Source organism: Hippocampus zosterae, chromosome 6 (genome assembly GCF_025434085.1).
Source record: "Hippocampus zosterae strain Florida chromosome 6, ASM2543408v3, whole genome shotgun sequence".
Lineage (NCBI taxonomy): Eukaryota > Metazoa > Chordata > Actinopteri > Syngnathiformes > Syngnathidae > Hippocampus > Hippocampus zosterae.
In genome coordinates this window covers 9,904,900-9,925,855 of record NC_067456.1, presented here as the reverse complement: position 1 = coordinate 9,925,855, position 20,956 = coordinate 9,904,900, and the positions used below count along the sequence as shown (strand labels likewise).

The following is a 20,956-nucleotide window of genomic DNA, read 5'->3' as shown; positions in this document are numbered from 1 at the left end:
GGGATAGACATTGTATATCCACTGGATTGAGAAGAGTAATATCAATTACAATCCCACTGTCAAACGTGTTGACAAATCCTAATCATATTTAATTTGCAATGACAACAACTCCGCAAACCCGCTCCTCACAGTGGCTACACATTAAACCAGACATCATAATAGGAATTAATAATTTACGAATCAGTAAATATCTATGTAGTTTTTTAAAATCCCACAACATACAATACATATAAATGAGAAGCATGATGCCAAAGAAAGTATTCATTTAATGTTTGTATATCATCAGCGCTTTAGTTTACAGCGGTGCCCGTGTGTTCGTAGACCTGTGGATATTACATATTAGTTAATTCTGTGAACCAAACGATTACAGCCACGCCGATAAATATATTGTTACACGGACAATGGTATTCAAATGTCAGCATAAGTAACTTTAGAAAAGTGTTTTATAGAGATATTGATGTTATTATAGTGTAGGAGTGTGATGAATTGGCCGGGGAGTGTGTAGCTGTACAGTGAATAGGTTACAGCGACAGAAATGACACAAAGTGCATATGAATGCACTTTGTATGCATCTTCTATCAGTTTATGCACTGATAAAGATGAATGTATCAACATGTAATTTGCGCAGAAAATCGACCCGCCTGGGTTATAACTGTGTTACAATATAATCTATCATTAAACTTCCTTAACGAGCACACGAGTCAAAGTTATGGACGATGGCACACGGCGCCTACCTGTTATCTGATAGTTTTGCGTCCCGACTCAGTAAATGTCCACTTTTGTTAGACTTTGATTACTCAAAGAAATCTCCACTAAAAGTTCAACTTCCTGATTCGGTGATTTCCTGTAAACCTGCAGGCTCCGCCCACACGGGGGCAGTCACGTGAACTGCTCTCTGAACGAATGTCATCGCTGAATGATGACGCGTTTCAAATACACTTTTTTCAATTATGCCAAAAAGAAGAAATAGTGCAGTAGTACATATTATCCATAGACCCGATGGCAGCATATAGTGCACATGTGGGTACTACATCTGAGGTCTTGTTTTGAAGGACTTTTCTTTTGCCATTAGACAGTTGAGCAAATTTGCCACTTGGCAAAACGTATTTTTCTATCAGACTGTAGTGCTGTCCGGGGCCACCCATCTATCTATCTAGCTATCTATCTAAGCCAGCAAGCTACAACAAATTGGCATGTTGCATGCTGTTTTTGAAGTTGCTTAATCTCAGTCTGAAGCAAAAAACAAAACAAAATGCTGCCATCATCGTAAATATCAATGAAAATACTGTACTGTGGATGCTGGTGATCTGGTCTTTGGGCTTATTTAGAAAAGCAGACTTGAAATTTGTCGACTCGAATTGTCTTTTATAAGAGTCTTGATCCCAAATGATGTAATGTGGACAATGACTACATAATTACGTAAATCAGGGTTAAGTCACAGTCCTCGGTCAAGTTTCACATTTTCAGGCATTAATTAGTCCTTATAAATCATGACCTTTTTTTTTAATGATCCCTCATACAATATTGTTAACTGAGGTCCCATCTCACAATTGAATCATAGATCTACGACAGTGAAAGACTGCCATTTGATCCAACATGAACAACAGTGGTGGTTCTCTGGCCTCACATTGCTTATTGTGGTTCGGTTTGTGTTTTTGTTGATTTCATTTTTATTGGATTCAGTTTGGTTTCATGTTTTCCTGTATCCATTTTTGTTATGAGTTTCTTGCTCATTAGGTTTTTGTTTCAGTGTATGGGAATTTGTGCTCCTTTTTCAAACATTAACAATAAAGATTAAAAAAAACAGGAATACAGTGGGCCTCAATGTAAATAAGTGAGCGAAATTTCATGTCATGAATTTATGACTGTAGACTATATGATTACTGCTGTCAATCTGTGAGTTGTCTTAGCAGATGAGAAATTAATGAAACCTCAAATATGAAGAAGTAACCACCACACCCTGTACTGCAACACAGTGACTTGGGCTACAGAGAACGTTGAACAGCACTGCAATATTTCATGTTCAACAAATTAAGTCCAAAGATAAGGATACTATCTGCCTGAATATTACATCTTTCATCAATTCCATCTGGCATCATAGAAGAAATATGATCCTTGTTGCTCATCCTGAACAGGGAGTGCTAATGTTACACAGATGGGAGTAAACCATCTGCGCCCATCACAGTTATTTTAGATGGACATTTTAAATAGTGAATCCACAGTAAACAAAGAACAGTAACACAGCAGCATTTTATTCCAAAATATGTTTGGTATTCCAGAGGCTGATTTCCTGAGGAAGGAGGGAATTGCATTAAAAAAAGAAGATTGTGGTAATGACAAATGGCTCCTGGTGCCAAGTGGTTCATCAGACAGACTGGCATCGAGTCAAGAACAACAATCTTAGCAAAGCCCTAGAGGTCACAGACAGATGGAAAATGAATCATAACATAGTTAAACATTTTAGAATAAGAAAGCCTGGTCATGATCCTCCTCAAATCATGGACAGGAGCACTAAAGACACATGGAACAGTGCATTTTATGTACTGGTACGCTATCCTGGATTAGGTACACCTGTTTATCAAGAACAGGTCGTGCTTGGAAAAACTTGTCAAGGATAGCTTAATTTTACTATGTGTTGGAGCAATGTGATACCAACAAAGCTTCTGAAATTAGCATTGAATTGCTCTCTGCGACGGAAAAACTTTTTTTCCAGTCGGCAATTTTCCCAAACCTGCGCCAATGTCACTTGGCGGAAGAAGGGAATGGCAGGCTTACAAAACTGCAAAGTCTAAGGTGCCAAATGCTGATGGCTTCATAGCTCTCCAGATGATACCAGATGAAATCAAAACTGCTATTATTTTTATTCTATTTTGTCAACAGTATGATGTGTACCACATTCTGCACAGCTGTAAACTATGATTCTCCATGACATTAATCCACTCATCCATTGTCTCTTGGACATATTCTAATTCGGGTTGCATGTGAGCTGAAACTGACTTTGGGCCAGTCATTGGCGAGATTTTAAAATTCAAACGAGCATCAGAATAAATAACCATTTTTTCCAGAAAGTGATTTTTTTCGTTACTACGGCAGACACCTTATCTTGTCATCACGTTACAGGTTATCATTATTGGTGCATGAAAAGGTTAAAAAAACCAAAGAAATGAGCGAACATCTTTTTCATTGTGTCATCGGCTCATCCTGAAATACTGTATGTGTTGACTGACTGTCTTCAAATGAAATGGAAATGATGTTGAAACAACTTGCTCATTATACTTTATGATACATACTGATACAATACTATAGAAATACAGCTCTAGTGGTACAGCGCTCGGTTAATTACATTTCAATCTCTGAAAATTTGATAAGGTACGGTTTTATACACGGCCTGCACATTCAAATGTCATTTGTGACGTCAATATCAAGAAATATAAAACAAACAAAAAAAGGGGGTGGGCTATAGATTTGTGTGTGAGGGTGTGAACTCCACCCTCCCTCTCATCTGCATCGTCATCATCCGGCCCGAAGAGCAGAAGTGTTTCCCCCTCTGAGGTCACAATACTCCCCACCCCCACTCTCTCTCCTCCCCACTCCACATCTTTCCTCTCCACTCCTCTCCTCCTTCACTCGCTCTCTCCTCCCCACGCGGAGCTTTAAAAAGTGAGAACAACTGCCGGAGCAGCTCACTCCCAGCGAGACATCCATTCGAAAGCTCACCATCACCATCATCATCATCTCTCATTTGGTGGTAAGAGCCTCCTTTCTTTTTTTTTGCACTTGCACAACCTGAATTAAATCTTCTCTGCATGATCCCATTAGGACGGTTAAAAACATTGTTTCATTTTTTGCATGATTATTACTGCCACAGATGATAATTTACATTTTTGGCGTGTCGTAGTTCAGTGTTGTTTTGGTATATACGAGTAGGTGTAGTCTTGTTGCTTTACGTGGCTTTATTCCATCTATCATAACATGCAGTGTCACAAAAAAAAAGCAGAAATGTTTTAAAAGGATGTATACCATATATATATATTTTAATCTAGTAGACTATGTCGATTTGGTAGTATTTAGTACATATTACATTTAAATCATTACGTTCATCTTGCTATGCTTTTTATTGGATTGCTTTCAACCTGCACCACAAATTTCATTTTAAACACATCAAAGTGCTTTTCTGTAATAATCTGTTGTGTCCGTACACATTACCTACAGTGTTATTATGCATGCAAGTAGCAAGAGGTTTCTATATCAAGAGCAAAATATAGTTTGTTTGTTTGTTTGTTTTATTTGAAAAGCAACATTTCTTTTTTGGGGAGGGGGACAGAAAGTAAAAATTTTTTGTTTTGTTTTTTATTACCGGTATTTATTGTATGTTAAGTGTTCTTTTGATGGCGACGCGGGCACCCGCAGCAGCTCCTCTTATTGTCTGTTTAAGAGGGAGGAAATTTCATCTGCGCTGTACAGCACATTTGACAATAAAGTTGTACTTGATATATCTAGCTAGCTCGCTCGCTAGCCACCAACCAACCTACCTACCTAAAAACCTATTTACCTAGGTCACATTAATAGCATAAAAAGTTTTGAAAGGATTTATCTTTATCTACTTTATATCAGAAAAAATGGCATTAAACAGGGGTGTGCTCATTTTTTCCTGCCAATCTGCATATCTAACTATCTCTCTACAGTATCGATAAGCTCTGTGTCAGTTAATTGTCATCTTCATTTTTGTTTTTGGTGCCAGCCCGAACTAAAAGTTGCTGCAACTTGAGTGAGTCAGATTTGAGCCTCCTGCTTTCTTCGTTATTCTCTCTTCTTTGGACGTGTACGTCATACTGATACTTTGCTGATACTGTGTACTATTGCACACTGACATTGCCAAAGTAGCGCTTGTATCTGCATTCCAGGCTCTGTGGTCACTTGAGTTAATGACGTGACTCACAAAGACAGTGAGTTAAAATGCTAAGACTGTTAGTATATTGGTATCAGGACCAAAAAAATAAAAACTCGGCAAAAAAAACCCCTTCGGAATTCAGAGATTGTGTGTTTATTCAGTGCTTTTATCAGAAGCCATCAATTCCTTCATCCGTCTCAGTGTAGCCTAGGACGATGAGATGACTCAGGGCGACTCATTCTTTTTATGCTGACCTCTGGAGATTTTTATTGCTTCCCATGTTGCTCTTCTCTTCATTCTCTTTTCTCTCCTTTCATCTCCCTCCATCCAGATGTCTCATCTCTCCATTTGCTCTTCCGCCTCTTGTTTACCTGTTGCGCTGTGTGTGGACTTTCACATTTTGAAGGCCTCATATTGAGCAGTGGGGGGGGGGGGGCAGGGGGGGCTTGAAGGCAACAATGCGGCTTTATGTTCTTTGGGACTTTTACAGAGCTGGCGCAGTGAAGCATGCACCAATGCACCTCCCCCTGAGTGACTGTGGGGAATGAATAATGCCTGGTAAATAGCTTTCTGACATAGCACATTGTAGCAGGGTGTAAAGGAACAATGGCCAAATTGAAGCTTTAGTGATCCCAGCAGGTCCAACTGATTCAAAAACATGTTCTGATCTGCTGGACAAAATCAAGTGTAGAGACGAAGGCCATAAATGCAGTGCAATGCCCACAAATACAAAACAGGTCTTTCCTGTGTCAGTTCGTCTTACTCAATGAGCATAAAGATTTGGTGCCATTGGCCATTGCAAATCCTCCCTTGTTGACATTGGCCCCTTGAGAAAATATGTGAAGCCAGCAGTCTCAAACTTGGGTTTGAAGTCGGACAGTGATTTTTAATCATATCAGAAAATCTCCATTTAGAAACGGTATTCCAAGCCTTTATTACATCTTGGCTGAGTGATTGTAATGCTCTTTATTTCTGGAGTCAGCCAGTCCTCCCAGTTGGTTCAAAATGCTCCTAACTGGAGCACATAAGAGGGAGCACGTAACTCAGATTCTGGCTTACCGCCACAGGTTGGTCTCATTCCGTCTTACCACTCTGAACTATTCCATCGCTCAGGTGCTGCCTGTTGATCTGGGTCACCTGACCAGCTGCTTCTGGAATCACCAAAACTACCAGAAGCTACCGGAGTTTATTTCTTTTGCTTCTTTTTCTTTTCTTTTCCACAATTGATGACAAGTTGTCACAGTGAACATTTGCAGCACTGCAAATCTTCGAAATGAAGAAGATAAACTGTCTTTCATATTCATTCTTACTTCATTTGCCTTTATTTAATCATAAGCCTGAGCTATAAGAGCCAAAAAATATATGTATATTAAAAAACGGATATTACCTGTACTTTATTTGTTTGCTAAAGAATACATCGCAAGAGGACCTTGGAAAAAAATAATTGCATATTACTAAGGAGAAAAATAGCCACAGTTTAAAAATTGTCTCATCCTATAAAATCGTTTAAACATTATGTTTAATTGTTATTTTTTGTGCACAATGCTTTGTTACACCTGTGGTTGTTTTTCAAAGGCTGTACAGATAGAGTTGAGTGGAGTACTATTCCTCACACTTCATGAATCGAACCGTGCAAACTTCAGTGTACAGGAGCAACCCTAAATTTAGTCTTTTCGCACGGAAATGCAAGTATGTCGCATGCACTTTCTCACCATTTTAGGCTTCCACATTTTGTGGTCATTACTGGAAGGCAAGAATCAAGAGTCTCTTAGAGTCTCATTGCTCCGTCAACGTTGCACTTGCTTGTCAACTTGAACAAGTCCAAGCAGGTACAAACGCAATAGAGGAACAGTGAATAATGAAATGGGCCGTTGCACCCCCGTTTTCTTGGTGAAACCAATAAATTATTACATTATCAAATTTTGCTGTTGGAATTTTCCCAGTCATAAACCATTCTCACTCGAATTGAATGCCTCTTGTGCCCCATAATTTGCATGCCCTCGGCCCCTCACGCCACTGACCTGGATAAAAACACTTTTCAATCATTAAAAAAAGGTGATTACAAGATTGAGGTCAAATGACACATACAGCTGTGCATGTCTTTGTTTTAATCGCCGCACGCGTTTGCCCTACAAACGTGGCAGTGTTGTGACTCAGTGTCTGGCTTCTGATCCACCGAAGATGTTTTCACTTGTTCCACTCATATTTGACCTACTAAAAAAAACCCCACGATCTTCAAACCCCATTGACAATGCAACACACGAAGTTTCCCAAAGTAAGTATACACACATGATTTGTGCAATGACTCTATCAGCATCTGCTTTGTGCTGCAATAAAATATATTCTGAAATTAGATTCTCAGCCCACCTTTAGCCCCGGGAGAAAAAAAATCCTGGAGCCATCTCTGCTGTTCCGATTGAGCAGCCATTCAAGAGAAATACGTCTTCATCCATACTGATGGTCTGGTCTCATCGGAGATTTTTCTCTTGTGATCAAAGTCAGCGATGGCCCGATTCTCTAATGATCAAGATTATTCTGAGTGATTATCCTGTGGTGTGGAGGGTGTTGAGTGTTTTTTTTAAACTCTCTCTTCTGCTTGGAAAATGGTCAAAGACACAAACCTTAAATGTTAAACCTGTTCAATATTTACAATCACAAATCGTTGTGTGTGGGCAACACCAAATTCTTGTTACAAAGAAAGGTAAGATGGAGTGTTTATATTACATATCTCATAAGTCACTCAACCCAATACAAAGGACAAAGTAGAAGGATTTGCCACGACAATGCAATTGAGCAAGTTGCTTCGTAATTATGACAAGGACCAAGTATGTTAACTCGTGAGCTAGCTAGCTAGTGGCTAGTGCCTCTTGTCCCATCATGGAAAAAAAAACGTTTATACCGGTGTGTGTGTGTGTGTGTGTGTATATAATATACACACAGAGAGTATATATAAGAAAAGAACAAAATTGCCTTCAAAACAATACTACTTCCCTATGGAAGTAAGGTAATTACATTTTGAGGTTGGGAGCTGAACCCAGGCATGGCCTCATGCCTCTCAGATACAAGAGGCTCCAAAGAGGGCGGGAGGCATATATGTTCATGTCTGATCTGGGTGTGTTTTTAAGTTGCAGGGCTTGATACTGCATGTACTGTATTTCTCAGCCAGCATTTGAGCAGGAAACACATGTTTTCAACTGACAGGCCCAGCAAGGGGGGCACAGCTAAGCCGCACAGCTGCACAAAAGGAAAACAAAAAGGAAACTATAGCCGTTGAGTCAGTGAGGTTCAGTTTGGGGTGGTGGTGTTAAAGCACTCTCCAATAGAAAGATCCATTTGCTTTGTTTTACACAAGAACTAGAAAGTGGCCCATCCTTTTAACGGTGAGTGTGTGATCGCTTCAATAAACAAGGTAGCAGAGCTTATTGGGCTCGTAATTATTTGCTTTTTGTGTGTGTGTGTTTGTGTGTGTAGTCAGCGATGTGAAAACACATTTCTGCTTTCTGTGTGCCCAGTCAAGCAAAGAGGGTGAACTGGCAGACAGCAGAGAATGAAAACTTTCCCAAGATTAGAGGATCAGACTGTCTGTTTGGTTAAATACACATTTTGGGCCGGAGGGTGTTGGAAGTACATTATTGTATTGTAATTTTAGGGGAACAATGAATTGTTTTTGTACCTTTGACCTTCATATTATTTGAAGTATACATTTAGAGCCTCAAATACATTCTGTCCGCCAGGACAGGAAACCTTTGGAGGACACCTGCGTGTTTGGACCACAGGACCTGTTGACTAAATTTAGGTCCAGGGTGAGTCACTGAGAGCGAAGCGATTTACTTGCTTGACTTCCGTGCCGGCAGCGCAGTTTCAGTTCCTTCAAGTGCAAATTTGAGTGTGACTGGTAGTCTGCCGAGATAATATCTGTTCCCCGTGACTTGCTGATGGACGGTCTCCCCCCCCAACCCCCCTCATCTTTCCAACGGCCTGGACCATCCTTCTGTTCAACAAAAATTAATCAAACAAGGCCCTTGAGTACACGCGTTTTCCCAACCATGGTGTATATCCTTGAGAGGCATAATTTGCATACAGGCAGTTCTATTGCAACCTTATACAGGGATTTCCTTTATGATGGAATTATATTTCAACAGTGACAACTTATCTAGAATTTGTATGTAAGTTGGGAAGCACTGAAGATGCTCTACCTACCGTATGGCAGCAGTAAAGTAACAATTTTAGTAAAGTGTTGCATGAAAAAACATGTTTAGGCCATAAATAAGAAGCAACCAAAACAAATACAATAAATACAGCGGTAGCGGGAAATGAAAATGTATTTTTATGCCACTACGCAAAATAGCTTGTTGCGAGCAGTAAAAATGTTGAGACTGTCGTAATACGAGGACCCTATTACCTATTTACCCTTGTAAATTTCCCCATTGTGGGACAAATAAAGGATATATCTATCTATCAATCGTGCAGGGTTTCCAGTGCTTCTTCCTTACTTCATTAACTAAAGTACACAATTGACATGTGTACTGTATGTAAATTCCAAATATCAGCCAGTATTAACTCAAAGCCCTCAACTGCTGCCAAAAAGAAAAAAAGATGTCAGGAAAAGCCTCCTAGAACAGTAGAACTTTATTATTCCTACCCCCACCCCCCAATAAGTTATACAGGTTATAAATCACATTAATAATGAAAAAGATTTTAAAATCATTTCGTAGTCCTTTTTTTCATACCACAAAACGTGGCATTTACATACTGTAGGTCTGTGTAGACGATTTATATCCAGTGTATGTGAATGAAAGCGAGTTAAGTGAATGTGATTACAAAGTAAATGATTAATTGAAGCCCAACCACAGCATCCAACTGTCCTGTACAACGCGTTACGACTGATTTCCTGCCTTAGTCAGAGTCGAATCCATGTTTCCTCCCCACCTGTCCCACCCTTTCCTCCCAGTGGCTTCCCTGGGGCACGGGCATAGGTTTGCAGAAAGGAAGCAACAGAGGAAACAAAGGAATTGTAGCTAGAATTATATGATTGTTTTTCCTGCAATTGTTGATTCACTATTAACAATTAAGATTCATTCAACAAGGACACTCAATCTCTATTAGTCAGCATCCTGGTTATATTTGGTTGTAACTTGTGCTTATATTTAGTATCCACGTGTGTGAGGGTTTTTAATAACCCTCAATTGCATTTAATGGTGGTAGCAGTCTAAAAAAAAAGAGAGAATTTGCTGTATTACAAAACTGCAAGGATAATCATTTCAATGTAATTATAACTTTTTAAAGCTTTGCATTGTTGAAGTAAAACGGGAAAAGCATGTGTCTCTAAATTCTGTCCACTTCCATTTTTTTTCATCCAAAACACAAACAAATATTATTTTTGTTGTTTTTATGAAAAGGATAGCGGCCCTTGAGGACCGTGTTTGGACACAACCGCTCTAAGACAAACGCAATGATTTCATTTTTATTTCTTCTTTTCAGTTCGACCCATCTACTGTATAACCGTTGTTTCGTTACAGCCGTTTGAGAATCTAAAATCTGATCCATCCAATGCAATTTCATTTTGTGCTTGCAGAGAACTGAGGAGCTTGAAAGACCTCCCCAAGACCATGACCAGAATACAATTTTTGGTGCTGTCTGCTCTCTTCTGCTGCTTAGCGGACAGTGTAAGTAGCACACTTCCGTTTTGCACAGGAAACAGAAAGGGTTCGTCTATAAAATATATTTATAATTGTTTCATTTCTTATCAGTATCGCAACACTGTATATGACCGCTTTTGCCATGCGGTCACGTGTATTTACAAGGCAGACCGACTGATCAAACTGGATATGTTTTGAATGATGATTTTAGCCTTCTCTACGACTGTAGTTTGAATTTGAGTTTTGTGTCAGTCGAAAATTAGATTGCAGAAGAGGTAAATTTCTCTAAAGACAAAACAGAGGATGTTATTTACACTTCAGCAGATAAAAAGATTCCAAAATAGACATGGCAGAAATTGAGACATAGCTAACGTCATCATTGACAGACTGGCTCATTAATTGATTTTTCTATTGTATGGATTCATTCCACATATGTGCTCTCTGAAAGCTAATATGGAAGCATGCTGTTGGTAAATTACACAGATAGTGGCGGTCGTAGATTGAATGGCGTTCGTGTAATCTCAAATGTGAATTGTTTTGAACTGAGAAAAAGTAGGCAACGTCACAATTCATGATTGTCACGCAATAACGAGACCTCCGTCGCTGACTTCCTTGCGCATCGAAGAACGTCTTGAAATGAAAAGTGGGGGTGCCATTCCTGGTCTTGAACATCAGTGTTGTGTATTTTACAGGCGGAGCTGCTGCGCTCCAAGAGAGGAACTCGTTTTTACCGAGGTGAGCCTCAGCGGAAGATATCCAGGCGGCCGCTTTTCATTGTTCATATCCAGAAGCCTTCACCTTCCTTTGACACCTCCCGTGAGCCCACCCATTCTTTTTTTTTCCTTTTTGCCTTTTCCTTATAACATCATCACCTCAGCTTCAGATTCTTTTGTTCCCGCTCTGTTTGTTCATGTAACAATCACGATTTGTAATCTTCTCGTCTGATTAGCTCATGAATTGCATGTTTGTGTGTCTTCTCAGCACGTTGTGTGGATAGTACAACGTCAGCCGTGCATAGTTATGGGGACACTTGGCTACGATGGAAGGGACAGCGTGTGGAGTATTGCCGTTGTGCGTTTAGAGGACGAGAACTGTGTCACATTGTGCCCGTCATCAGTGAGTGCGACATATTATCAGTACTATTCTGCTATCACATCACGATCCAACAAGTACAATCACCGTGTTTACACTCTTATAACAAAAATACATTGATAGTGACCATTTAAGATTTTTTGTATAGCCTCGTGTGATGACGCAATAACGCCCAAAATATACATATGTTTTGCTTCAAAAAGTCACTTTAAAGACACAAATTAAGACAAAAACATTTAACCTTTGTATTTTACTTGCATGTAAATCACTGAGAACTGTCTCCAAATTTGGTGGGCATGCAATAGGTGAGTGCCTAAGGCGTAGTGTTCAAGCTCAGAGATCATTAGCTCATTCGGTACCAGCCAAAGTCTGAAAAGACGTTTAAACACGTCTTTGGGAGTGAATGAGTTAGTATGAAAAATAATATTCAACATTATATGAAGTCAAAAATCACTTCTCTTTAAACCAAAAATATCTAAAAATTAAGGTATCAACAAAGGATGTATTTCATCATTTTTTTAAATTTACCTTCAGATGTTGACTCAATGACCAAAAACGTTGGGGGTTTTCTGCCTGAAAATCTTACCAAGATCCACTCCATAAACTCTCAAATTAACATCAAAACTTTTGTTGTTCTCCAAATATGCCACGTAATGTAAATGAAACATTATGGGCATGTCATCGGGTGCTACTTAAGTGGAGTGCCTTCGGTAAAAAAATCAAAATAAAATAAAAAATCTCGTTTTAAAGCCCCTGATCAGGAATCTATCCTAATTTTGTAATACATTATCACTTCAAGAGCTTCAAAGTATAAAGTTGGGACAAACTTGTACAGTAAATCACGATACAACCAAATAATGCATGTTTCTTCATTTGGTGGTCATACAGAAGATCAAGAGCTTATTGGATGATTCGCTTTTTGTGGTGAAATGTAAAAGTAACACAACACAATGTATGTACATTTTAACAAAGACATGACATAGTTAATGACGTTTGGCAAAATAGCGTACAGTTGACCTTTCCTGTCTGCTAGCCGTCTTTGACCTCACCGCTAACTTGGCTGTAACAAACGCTAATAATCGGGGGTGGGGGGCTTGTTTGTTTTCTATTTGCTCTGAATTGCACTGTCGGCTTTCTGTAGGCGTAGTTTAGTCTGCTCCTTCCTGGTGCATTTCACCCTCAACCCCCACTGACGAATTTGGTGACTTATGGTCGCTTTTCCCTCAGAATATTTCTTACCACACAGCAGCCGGCCAACTTGTGAGCTCAGGCTGCCAGTTTGGAGCCTGCGGCTGGTATTATCCTCCAGTTAGACCTCTTGTAATAATAAATAGAGAACCTGGCTGGCAATCGCATGAAACCGTTTTTCCGCCTTGTCTGTACAGTGATGATGAACTGTATGTGAACAAACCATTCTAAAAATTTAAATACAAATGCATTTTATTTGAGGAATAAATACAACTGAACTGAACTCCACTTAAATAATGTACTGTATGGATAGAGGACAAATATGGACAGTTTGAGCTTTTAATTAATTAATTAAAAGTAGAAAGACCTTGTAACATTCAAAATATTTGTAAATCCACTTAATTGTCTCATTGTCTTGCATGATCTTGCTGTAACATTCATCTTCTCATTTTTTTATGCAAAAGTAACGCTATATTTCACAACATCCTAACAATTTTTAAAAATAATAAGTGTAATTTTATCAAACATTATTTTCAGCATAAAAAATAATATAAGGTGAAAAATGTGGCATCAAATAATGTGAAACATTTGTCCATTTTCTGTTACATTTTAAAAATAGTGCGATGTCTTTCAAAATTGTAAACTTTTTTTGTAATTTTCTGTTACTGGCAATGTTTTTAATTTAATGTGACATTGCGGGTTAATTGAAAATAAGGGTAGCAGGCTGCAAATGGTCACTGATGCTTAAGGGGCACCGTATTCGGCATTGAGCTAAATAAATCATTATTAGCATGTTTAAATGTCATGTCGTATTTGTTTGTCATTCATTTGTCTGCCCATTCAAACACTTGGTGAGCAAAACAAAATATTGCAATGGCGCGAAATGAAAGACTCAATGCCTGCTGAATACGTCATCCGTTATAACCTTCGTTCACCTTTTAGGTAGTGTTATGCAGTATATCTTAACCCGCTTTGGTTTTCTGCCCCTTCTAGACTGTTACACGTCTCATTGCTACAATGGAGGGACATGCAAGGAGGCTGTGTACTCTTCGGACTACATTTGTCAGTGCCCCCCAGGCTTCAGTGGCTCCCAGTGTGAGATCAGTAAGTAGGGCCCGGGCTCACAATCCCCGTTTTAGTTCTTCCGAAGGTATTTGATCAGTGGTGGCCGGTTGATGGAAGCACCACCTTACCTTGAATAAGTCGGAAGAAGTTCATTTAGCGAGACAACTCGACCAATCCGCTTCTTGTGTTTGTGCAATGGGGTGCAGTCATGTAGGAACAGAAAAGGGCTTTCCCCCCCAAAAAACTGAAAGCATACAATTGTCCAAAATCTCTTATGATTATGTAGTTTGACAAAATAATTAAAAAGTCTCTTAAGACATTTAGATTAATTATTGCAAACAGAAAACTCCCTAAACCATGCAAAGAGCACTGACGTATGAATGTTTTATATCTGTGCAATTCTTTCTGGGACAGTTAGACACCGCACCCTCTCAGTGGAACAATTACGCAAAGTACATCACTAGTGGCAGCTAGCCAGTGATAGCCTTAGTGAAAGCCAGAGTCAATACATGTTTGTTTGTTTTTTTGATTGTTCAAAGCCATTGAGGAAGCATTGCAAGTTTCACACATTAAATAAAAACAGACCTTTAATGTCTCTCAAAATGTACAATGGTGCCCTTGACATTTTTTTCCCTTCAAATCAAGCTCGCTGCTCCTTCTGTGTGCGTTTCTTGGCCACATGAGGGCAGTATAACGCAGTCGTATGATTATACATGGAGAGGGTCACAAGTTAAACTTCTCTTAGGCACCATAGTCGATCTTCACAGAGACCGGCAAATTGAGCCTGCGTATTATTATATTAAATATTAGTATTGGAGTAATATATCCAAGGCAAATCTCTATAGTTGTTTTAAATACACAATGTGTTGTTCTCTTTGTCTGATGTTTAGTTTGACAGTAAACTTCAACTTTGAGCGGCAATAAACAGCTTGAAAGCTGGCTTTAAAGAATTATTCTGCTAAACCGCTGCTTGCCGTCACTGTCACCACACAGCATGAGTATGTCAAATTTTTGCTCTCAAGACAAAGCAAGCAATCATCTGATTCCCCAAGATGAAAAACACTTGAACCGCACACAATCAGGTTCCCTTTGGTATGCAATAAGGACGTAATGTCAAAATGATAACATTCAAATGCTGTGAAGAAGTGTTCCGCAGTGGGAAATAGCCTTCATCCGGTCAGAATAAATGAATTTGATAAACCCTTAAGAGAGACATGAGTGGCAAGAATAATCAAGGGCGTACGTGTATCTAATCAGTCAGCTGTTTGTTTCCAGACACCAAAGAGAAGTGCGTTGTGGGCAGTGGGGACGCCTATCGCGGCACGTGGAGTCTCAGCAAGTCGGGAGCAGAGTGCATCAACTGGAACAGTATGGCACTCAGGGGAAGGAAGTTCACCGCCAGGAAAGTGGACGCCAGCAGCCTCGGGCTAGGCAACCACAACTTCTGCAGGTTTGTAAGAAAATACAGACCTGTATGGGCGAATACACTGCGGCAATTAATCATTTGATTAATTAATGAAGTCGTCGTTTTTAGAATCACACACTGGGCTGTTTAGACCTCTCTCAATGTTGGACTGCCCACTCAGTGTTTAAACTGTACCTTTCCCATGAGAAGACCCAAAGATGATTTTCTCTCCTCTCAGGAACCCCAATCGTGACGGTACTCCTTGGTGTTACACCTACAAAGGCACTCAAATCATCTGGGAGTTCTGTTCTTTGCCCAAATGTTCACAAGGTAGCACCTCACATCAAGCACTCTACTGACCAGTGCGTTCATGGTTGTTATGTAATCCATATGTGTGCTCCCCTATGTGATTTGCATCAGATAAGTACGAAGAATGCACGAGAGGGATCGGTCTGACTTACAGGGGTACCAAATCCGTCACTAAAAGTGGCGCCCGTTGTCTCCCATGGGACTCTCCGGCTATCAAGCACAAGTCCAACAACGCTTGGATGTCTGACGCCCTCGAAGTGGGCCTGGGCAGCCACAGCTACTGCAGGTACAAAAGCCGGGGATGAAAACAATGTCGTTAAGTCATATAAAATAAACTCAGTTCCTCAAAGCATCTACTTTCATCCTACAGGAATCCTGACGGTGATGCAGGCCCGTGGTGTCATATATACAAGAATTTGCAGCTGACGTGGGAGCTCTGTGATGTCCCGAAATGCAGTGAGTTGTTTAAACCCTTTTTCATTGTTTTTTTTTTCAGCAATCTGTCGTCGCTTCAATATAAATACGAGCCTTTAAAATGTAAAGCATAAAAGGTTAAATGTTGCTGCTCTTCTGCGCTGTAATGTCATCTAGAAATAATCTCACTCTCACTGGTACAATGTTATGAGTTACTCCACTTAACATAAATATGATTTTGCCAACACTTTATTGGAAGTGCATTTTTAACAGTAATGTTTCAGGATAAAGTTTGTATTTAAAAAAAAAAAAAGCATTTGTTTTTAGATATGCAAAAAAAGTCTTTCTAATCTATGGGTTAAATTCTCATGAACAACAACTTTGACATTTGGGCAAATGTAACCTTTGCTGGAAACTACAGCGATCGGTGTCCTTAAAGGAAATTATCATTTTGTATTCTATTCTCATCATCTGCAATGTCCTGTCAGTTTTTTTTTTTTTTTAGAATTGTCTTTGAAGCTTATTCCCAGCCAAAAAGACAATTCAGTCTGACTATGATATTCCTGTCCATTGTCCTGTCCTTCTCCTTTGTCCATTTCTGTCTGCTGCAACACACCTGGTTCAAATTATCAGGACTGTTATCTTGCTTTTTCAGAGCTTGCTGATGAACTTTACGCACTTCATGAATTTAACTAATGAAATGAATGAACTGTGATATTCAAAACTGCATTAGTTTCACTGAGTGAACTCCTCTCTTTTTCAGCGAGACGTCCATCCACCATCACCCCACAGGGCCCTCGAGGCCCCATGATCAACAACAACCAAGGTATGACATCATCATGACCCCATCAAACTCCAGTCAGTTTGCTAGTGTTGTTTGAAGCGTCGTCTCACAATCCGTCCGTGCTCTCTTCAGGAAATTGTGGCCAGCGTTTGGACAACACCCTAAGCCAACCTACCTTCCGCATGTTTGGAGGTCGTGAAAGCGACATTACGGAACAGCCCTGGCAGGCCGCCATTAATGTCTACCAGGCTCGTCTGCGGCAACACTTTCACCGCTGCGGAGGAATTCTCATTGACTCCTGTTGGGTCCTGTCTGCAGCTCACTGCTTTGAGCCCACGTAAATGAGACTCACTCGTTACACATCTCCCTACAACGCATTGATAACATGTTGTGGTTGAGTACTTATACAATACAGAGCAGCGATACTTGATAGTGTTAATACGTTTTGTTCAAAAACACAAAACTTTAATGAACGTGGCACAAGTTTCACTCAAAAGCCTGTAACACGAGGCATTTTAATTAAGTGGTGTCTCATTCTGAACACTAGGGGGCACTATGTCAAAGGAGTGCATGGAGTAGATATGAGAATAAGTGGCTACACAGAGGATGCCATGTTACCTCTTTGTTTTTTCTACAAAATGAGAGTTAAAAAATACAGGATTTTTTTGGGGGGGATAACAAAAGTTCTAAAATAAAACTACTAAACATAAAACATGGGCGACATAGCTTCTTCCTGGAAGGTATGTCAGGCTGGTGAAGTGGTATCGGTATCATTGTATCGGAGCATTTTCATGAGAACAGTTGTACAGCATCTGTACTGATCCGAATATCGGTATCGATGCATATTTGCCCAACACACACCTGGCAATGTCATACCATAGACTACATGTCACGTCATACCATGAAGGTCATGTGTGTTCTCCTTTGTGCAGGGATAAGCCTTCAAAGTTGGAGGTCATTCTGGGCAGGACATTCCGCAAACAGAATTCCAGCAGTGAGCAGATTTTCAAAGTGGAAAAATACTGGCTCCATGAGAAATTTGACAACGAGACGTTTGACAATGACATCGGTGGGTATAACTGACATGCTCAATTAACCTCTTATTTGCTATTGCATTAAATTAAGGCACCATGTTTGTACGTTCCCCTAACGCTGTGAACTTTCCTCATTGTACATTCATGCATTTGGTTAAAGCCACGCCCCTCACTAATGTGCATCAAATTCACATCATGCGCACATCCAGCTTCAACAAAATAGCAGTGCATGCAATATTAAGTGAGTCAAACTGGCATGCCACGTGACTTTCTCGCATCCAATATTTTCTTGCAGCTCTGCTGAAGTTGAAATCAGACATTGGTGTCTGTGCCGTGATTTCTCAAGAGGTTCTTCCTGCGTGTCTTCCTGAAGCTGGCCTGGTGTTGCCTGACTGGACCGAGTGTGAGATCTCAGGCTACGGGAAAGACTCAGAGTGTACGCCAACTGACCTCTGACATGAACTCGACTGCGGCCCTATTCTCACCCTGTGTGTTCCCCGGTGATGTTCAACTTGTCCTTTTCTCCTCAATAGTTTCCGCCCATTTTTCTGAGCGTGTCAAGAGGGGTTTTGTTCGTCTGTGGCCCAGAGAGCGTTGTGTCCCTGCTGTGCTGTCAGGACGCACAGTCACTGCCAACATGCTGTGTGCGGGTGACACAAGAGGCCTGGATGACGCCTGCAAGGTGAGTCCCCATTACTAACTTATTTACACTACAGTGCAGCAAGTATACATCAAGTACACAGGCAAATTCATATGGCGATTATAGTTGCATGTATTGTGGGTTAAAGAGAATTGTACCTAAATACATAAATTGAAAAACAAACTGTTGTAAAACACTAAATGAAATTATATTTAAATGTGAAAAACAAATTAACTGCCCATGTGCAAAACTTTGAGAATGACTACTCAACAGATACTACTACTACTACTACTACTACTATTCCCCCCCCCAAAAAAAACAAACAAAAAAACCCACCTGGACTCAATGCACCCCTCAAAATAGTCATCCCTCTTGCCATTCAGACTGCCGAAAAGAGATTTGTGTTCCACTAAAGAGGCCCAGAGTTTACATTTTAAGTTTGTGATGAGATTTTTTTGGGGGAGTGGTGTGTTGTGAGAATTTTGCTGTAGAAAACAAATGCTATGGCTTCACATCGGATTAGACTGGCGACCCTGTCGCCAGTCTAACTCGGTCTGAAGATGCCTCATTAGGTAAACTATACTTAAGATGTTTTTCTAAATACCTTTTGAACGCCCTTCCAGGGAGACTCTGGCGGTCCTCTCGTCTGCCGCAACAATGACAAAATGACCCTGATGGGCGTCGTCAGCTGGGGTGATGGCTGCGGCCAGAGGGATAAGCCCGGCGTCTACACACGCGTCACCCGTTACATCGACTGGATTCATAACAAAATGACGGCCAACCCGATCTGAGCAGCAAGATGACGATGCGTTCACTTAATTATGCTGTGTTGTAAATCCAAATGGTGGATGTTTGAGACAAGCACTTGCTTTGAGGGACCAAGAGGAACTTCTATCATGGGCTCTGAACACTCACAGTTGCTCCATGTTCTTCACTTCCTGTGCTTGAGGGCCCAGTGTGTGCCACCCCCCCCCCCCCCCCCCCTTGAGGTCATCTATGTGTGTTTACATGCACGGATGTGTACAGTTGCTTTGGTCAGTTCACCCCTGTGGAGCTGGTTACGGTGTGAAGGGTCAGTGATCGGCAGCACCCGCAATGGCAAAGGCTCAACACAGAATTGTGCGTCACATTCAGTTCATAAAATCTGCTGGTTCAGATTCTGCTCGATTTTATACTTTTTTTTTTGGGAGGGGGAATATGTAACAGGGACTTTTTTGTAACATAACACTCGTGACACATACAGCCTAACATGGACAGCAGCATGTAAAATATAATGTTTGTAAATTGCTTTTTTTTCATATTTTGATAAACTACATAGCTCCATACAAATCATTTGTACCTGTGTGTTTTTAAGTTTTCTACTAATTTAATATTTATGTGTATTTTATAGAAATGTATATGAAATTTATAGAAATATATAATTACGTGTGTTGTAAATAATCTTTTGTTCTATAATCACATCGGGTAAAATACATTAAATTGTTGGACTCACTATACTCTCTCTGTGCTTTTATTTTTTATGCAAATTATTAAGCTTTTTATCATGAATATGCTATTTTTGGAGTTTAATCCAACCATCCATTATCCAATCCAATTTATCCTCAAAAGGGTCGTGGGGCATGCTAGACCCTATCCCATCTGTCTTTGGGCTGGAGACGGAGTCCACCCTGAACTGGTTGCCAGCTAATCACAGGGTACATACAAAAGGACAGCACTTCACAGTCACACCTGTGTGTCCAATGAACCTCCATGCTTGTTTTTGGAATGTGGGAGGCAACTGGAGTACCCAGAGAAAACCTGTGCAGGCATGGAGAGAATATACAAACTGTACATGGGAAGGTCAGAGCCCCAATTCTAACTCTGGATCTCTGACCTGTAAGGCGGACGTGCTAACTCATCGACCACTGTGCCACCCAGGTAAAGTCATAGGTTACTTTAAATCGATATGTGACTCTCTTAGCTTGTTTGACAGCAGGCTTGAACAGGGAAGTTAGGAAAAGCCTTTTTCAATCATTGATTACTGTCTCCCAAAATACTGCCAAGTTGTGCTGCAAAATGATTTGCCAAGATCATAGTTGGATAAACTCCCCCAAGTTGGGTCTCTCGTATCTCAAGGTGCCACTGTAGAAGAACATTATTTTAAAATAAAGCAAAACCAATATATTTGTCATACGTTTGGGATACTTATGTAAATTGTGTAAATTTCCCCAGTGTGGGACGAATAAAGGATATCTTATCTTATCTTATCTTATCTTATCTTAACTTATCTTATCTTATCTTATGCAGTCTTTTTTTTTATTTATTAAAGTAGCCTTTTATTTTATGTACATATCAGGTCAGCTTTGAATTAGCAAATCAGATCATTTCAAGGCACATGCTAAAATTCTTGGCGCTTCTAATCTCTGTACATGAGCGGAATTACATTTTAAAATGGTAAGCGACTGGATTCATTGGCCTGATACTGTCGAACCAGAGGTGGAATAACTCATTTGTCC

The 20,956-nt window shown here is 40.1% G+C and overlaps 2 protein-coding genes across 8 annotated transcripts in view; one reads left to right on the top strand and one right to left on the bottom strand.

Moving 5' to 3' along the window:
• ikbkb (inhibitor of nuclear factor kappa B kinase subunit beta) overlaps positions 1-887 on the bottom strand; it is a 68,657-nt gene extending 67,770 nt beyond the window's left edge. For all 3 annotated transcript variants that reach the window (XM_052067195.1, XM_052067197.1, XM_052067196.1), the window contains exon 1: positions 735-887. The gene's annotated coding sequence lies outside the window, so the exon portion shown is untranslated. The remainder of the gene's footprint in view (positions 1-734) is intronic.
• A 2,709-nt stretch (positions 888-3,596) lies between these two features.
• Positions 3,597-19,955, top strand: plat (plasminogen activator, tissue). Of its 5 annotated transcripts, none has more exons than XM_052067207.1 (15): positions 3,597-3,748; positions 10,467-10,557; positions 11,223-11,265; positions 11,512-11,646; positions 13,804-13,914; positions 15,151-15,325; positions 15,519-15,610; positions 15,701-15,875; positions 15,960-16,045; positions 16,767-16,829; positions 16,920-17,124; positions 17,720-17,856; positions 18,117-18,257; positions 18,355-18,503; positions 19,085-19,955. In XM_052067207.1, the coding sequence occupies exons 2-15, from the start codon at positions 10,501-10,503 to the stop codon at positions 19,250-19,252; spliced, it is 1,737 nt and encodes a 578-aa protein (XP_051923167.1). In that variant the 5' UTR covers positions 3,597-3,748; positions 10,467-10,500; the 3' UTR covers positions 19,253-19,955. The 5 variants fall into 5 exon arrangements, with proteins under 5 accessions (XP_051923167.1, XP_051923165.1, XP_051923172.1 ...); XM_052067205.1 differs by having other exon boundaries at positions 11,223-11,346; XM_052067211.1 differs by lacking the exon at positions 3,597-3,748 and adding an exon at positions 8,039-8,271.
• Positions 19,956-20,956: the final 1,001 nt, after the last annotated feature.

Coding starts and splice junctions, on each gene's coding strand:
- plat (XM_052067205.1), top strand. CDS start 10,501: ATGACCAGAATACAATTTTTGGTGCTGTCTGCTCTCTTCTGCTGCTTA. Junction 16,830..16,919: donor CATGATCAACAACAACCAAG/GTATGACATCAT, acceptor TGCTCTCTTCAG/GAAATTGTGGCCAGCGTTTG. Junction 18,258..18,354: donor CTACGGGAAAGACTCAGAGT/GTACGCCAACTG, acceptor TCTCCTCAATAG/TTTCCGCCCATTTTTCTGAG.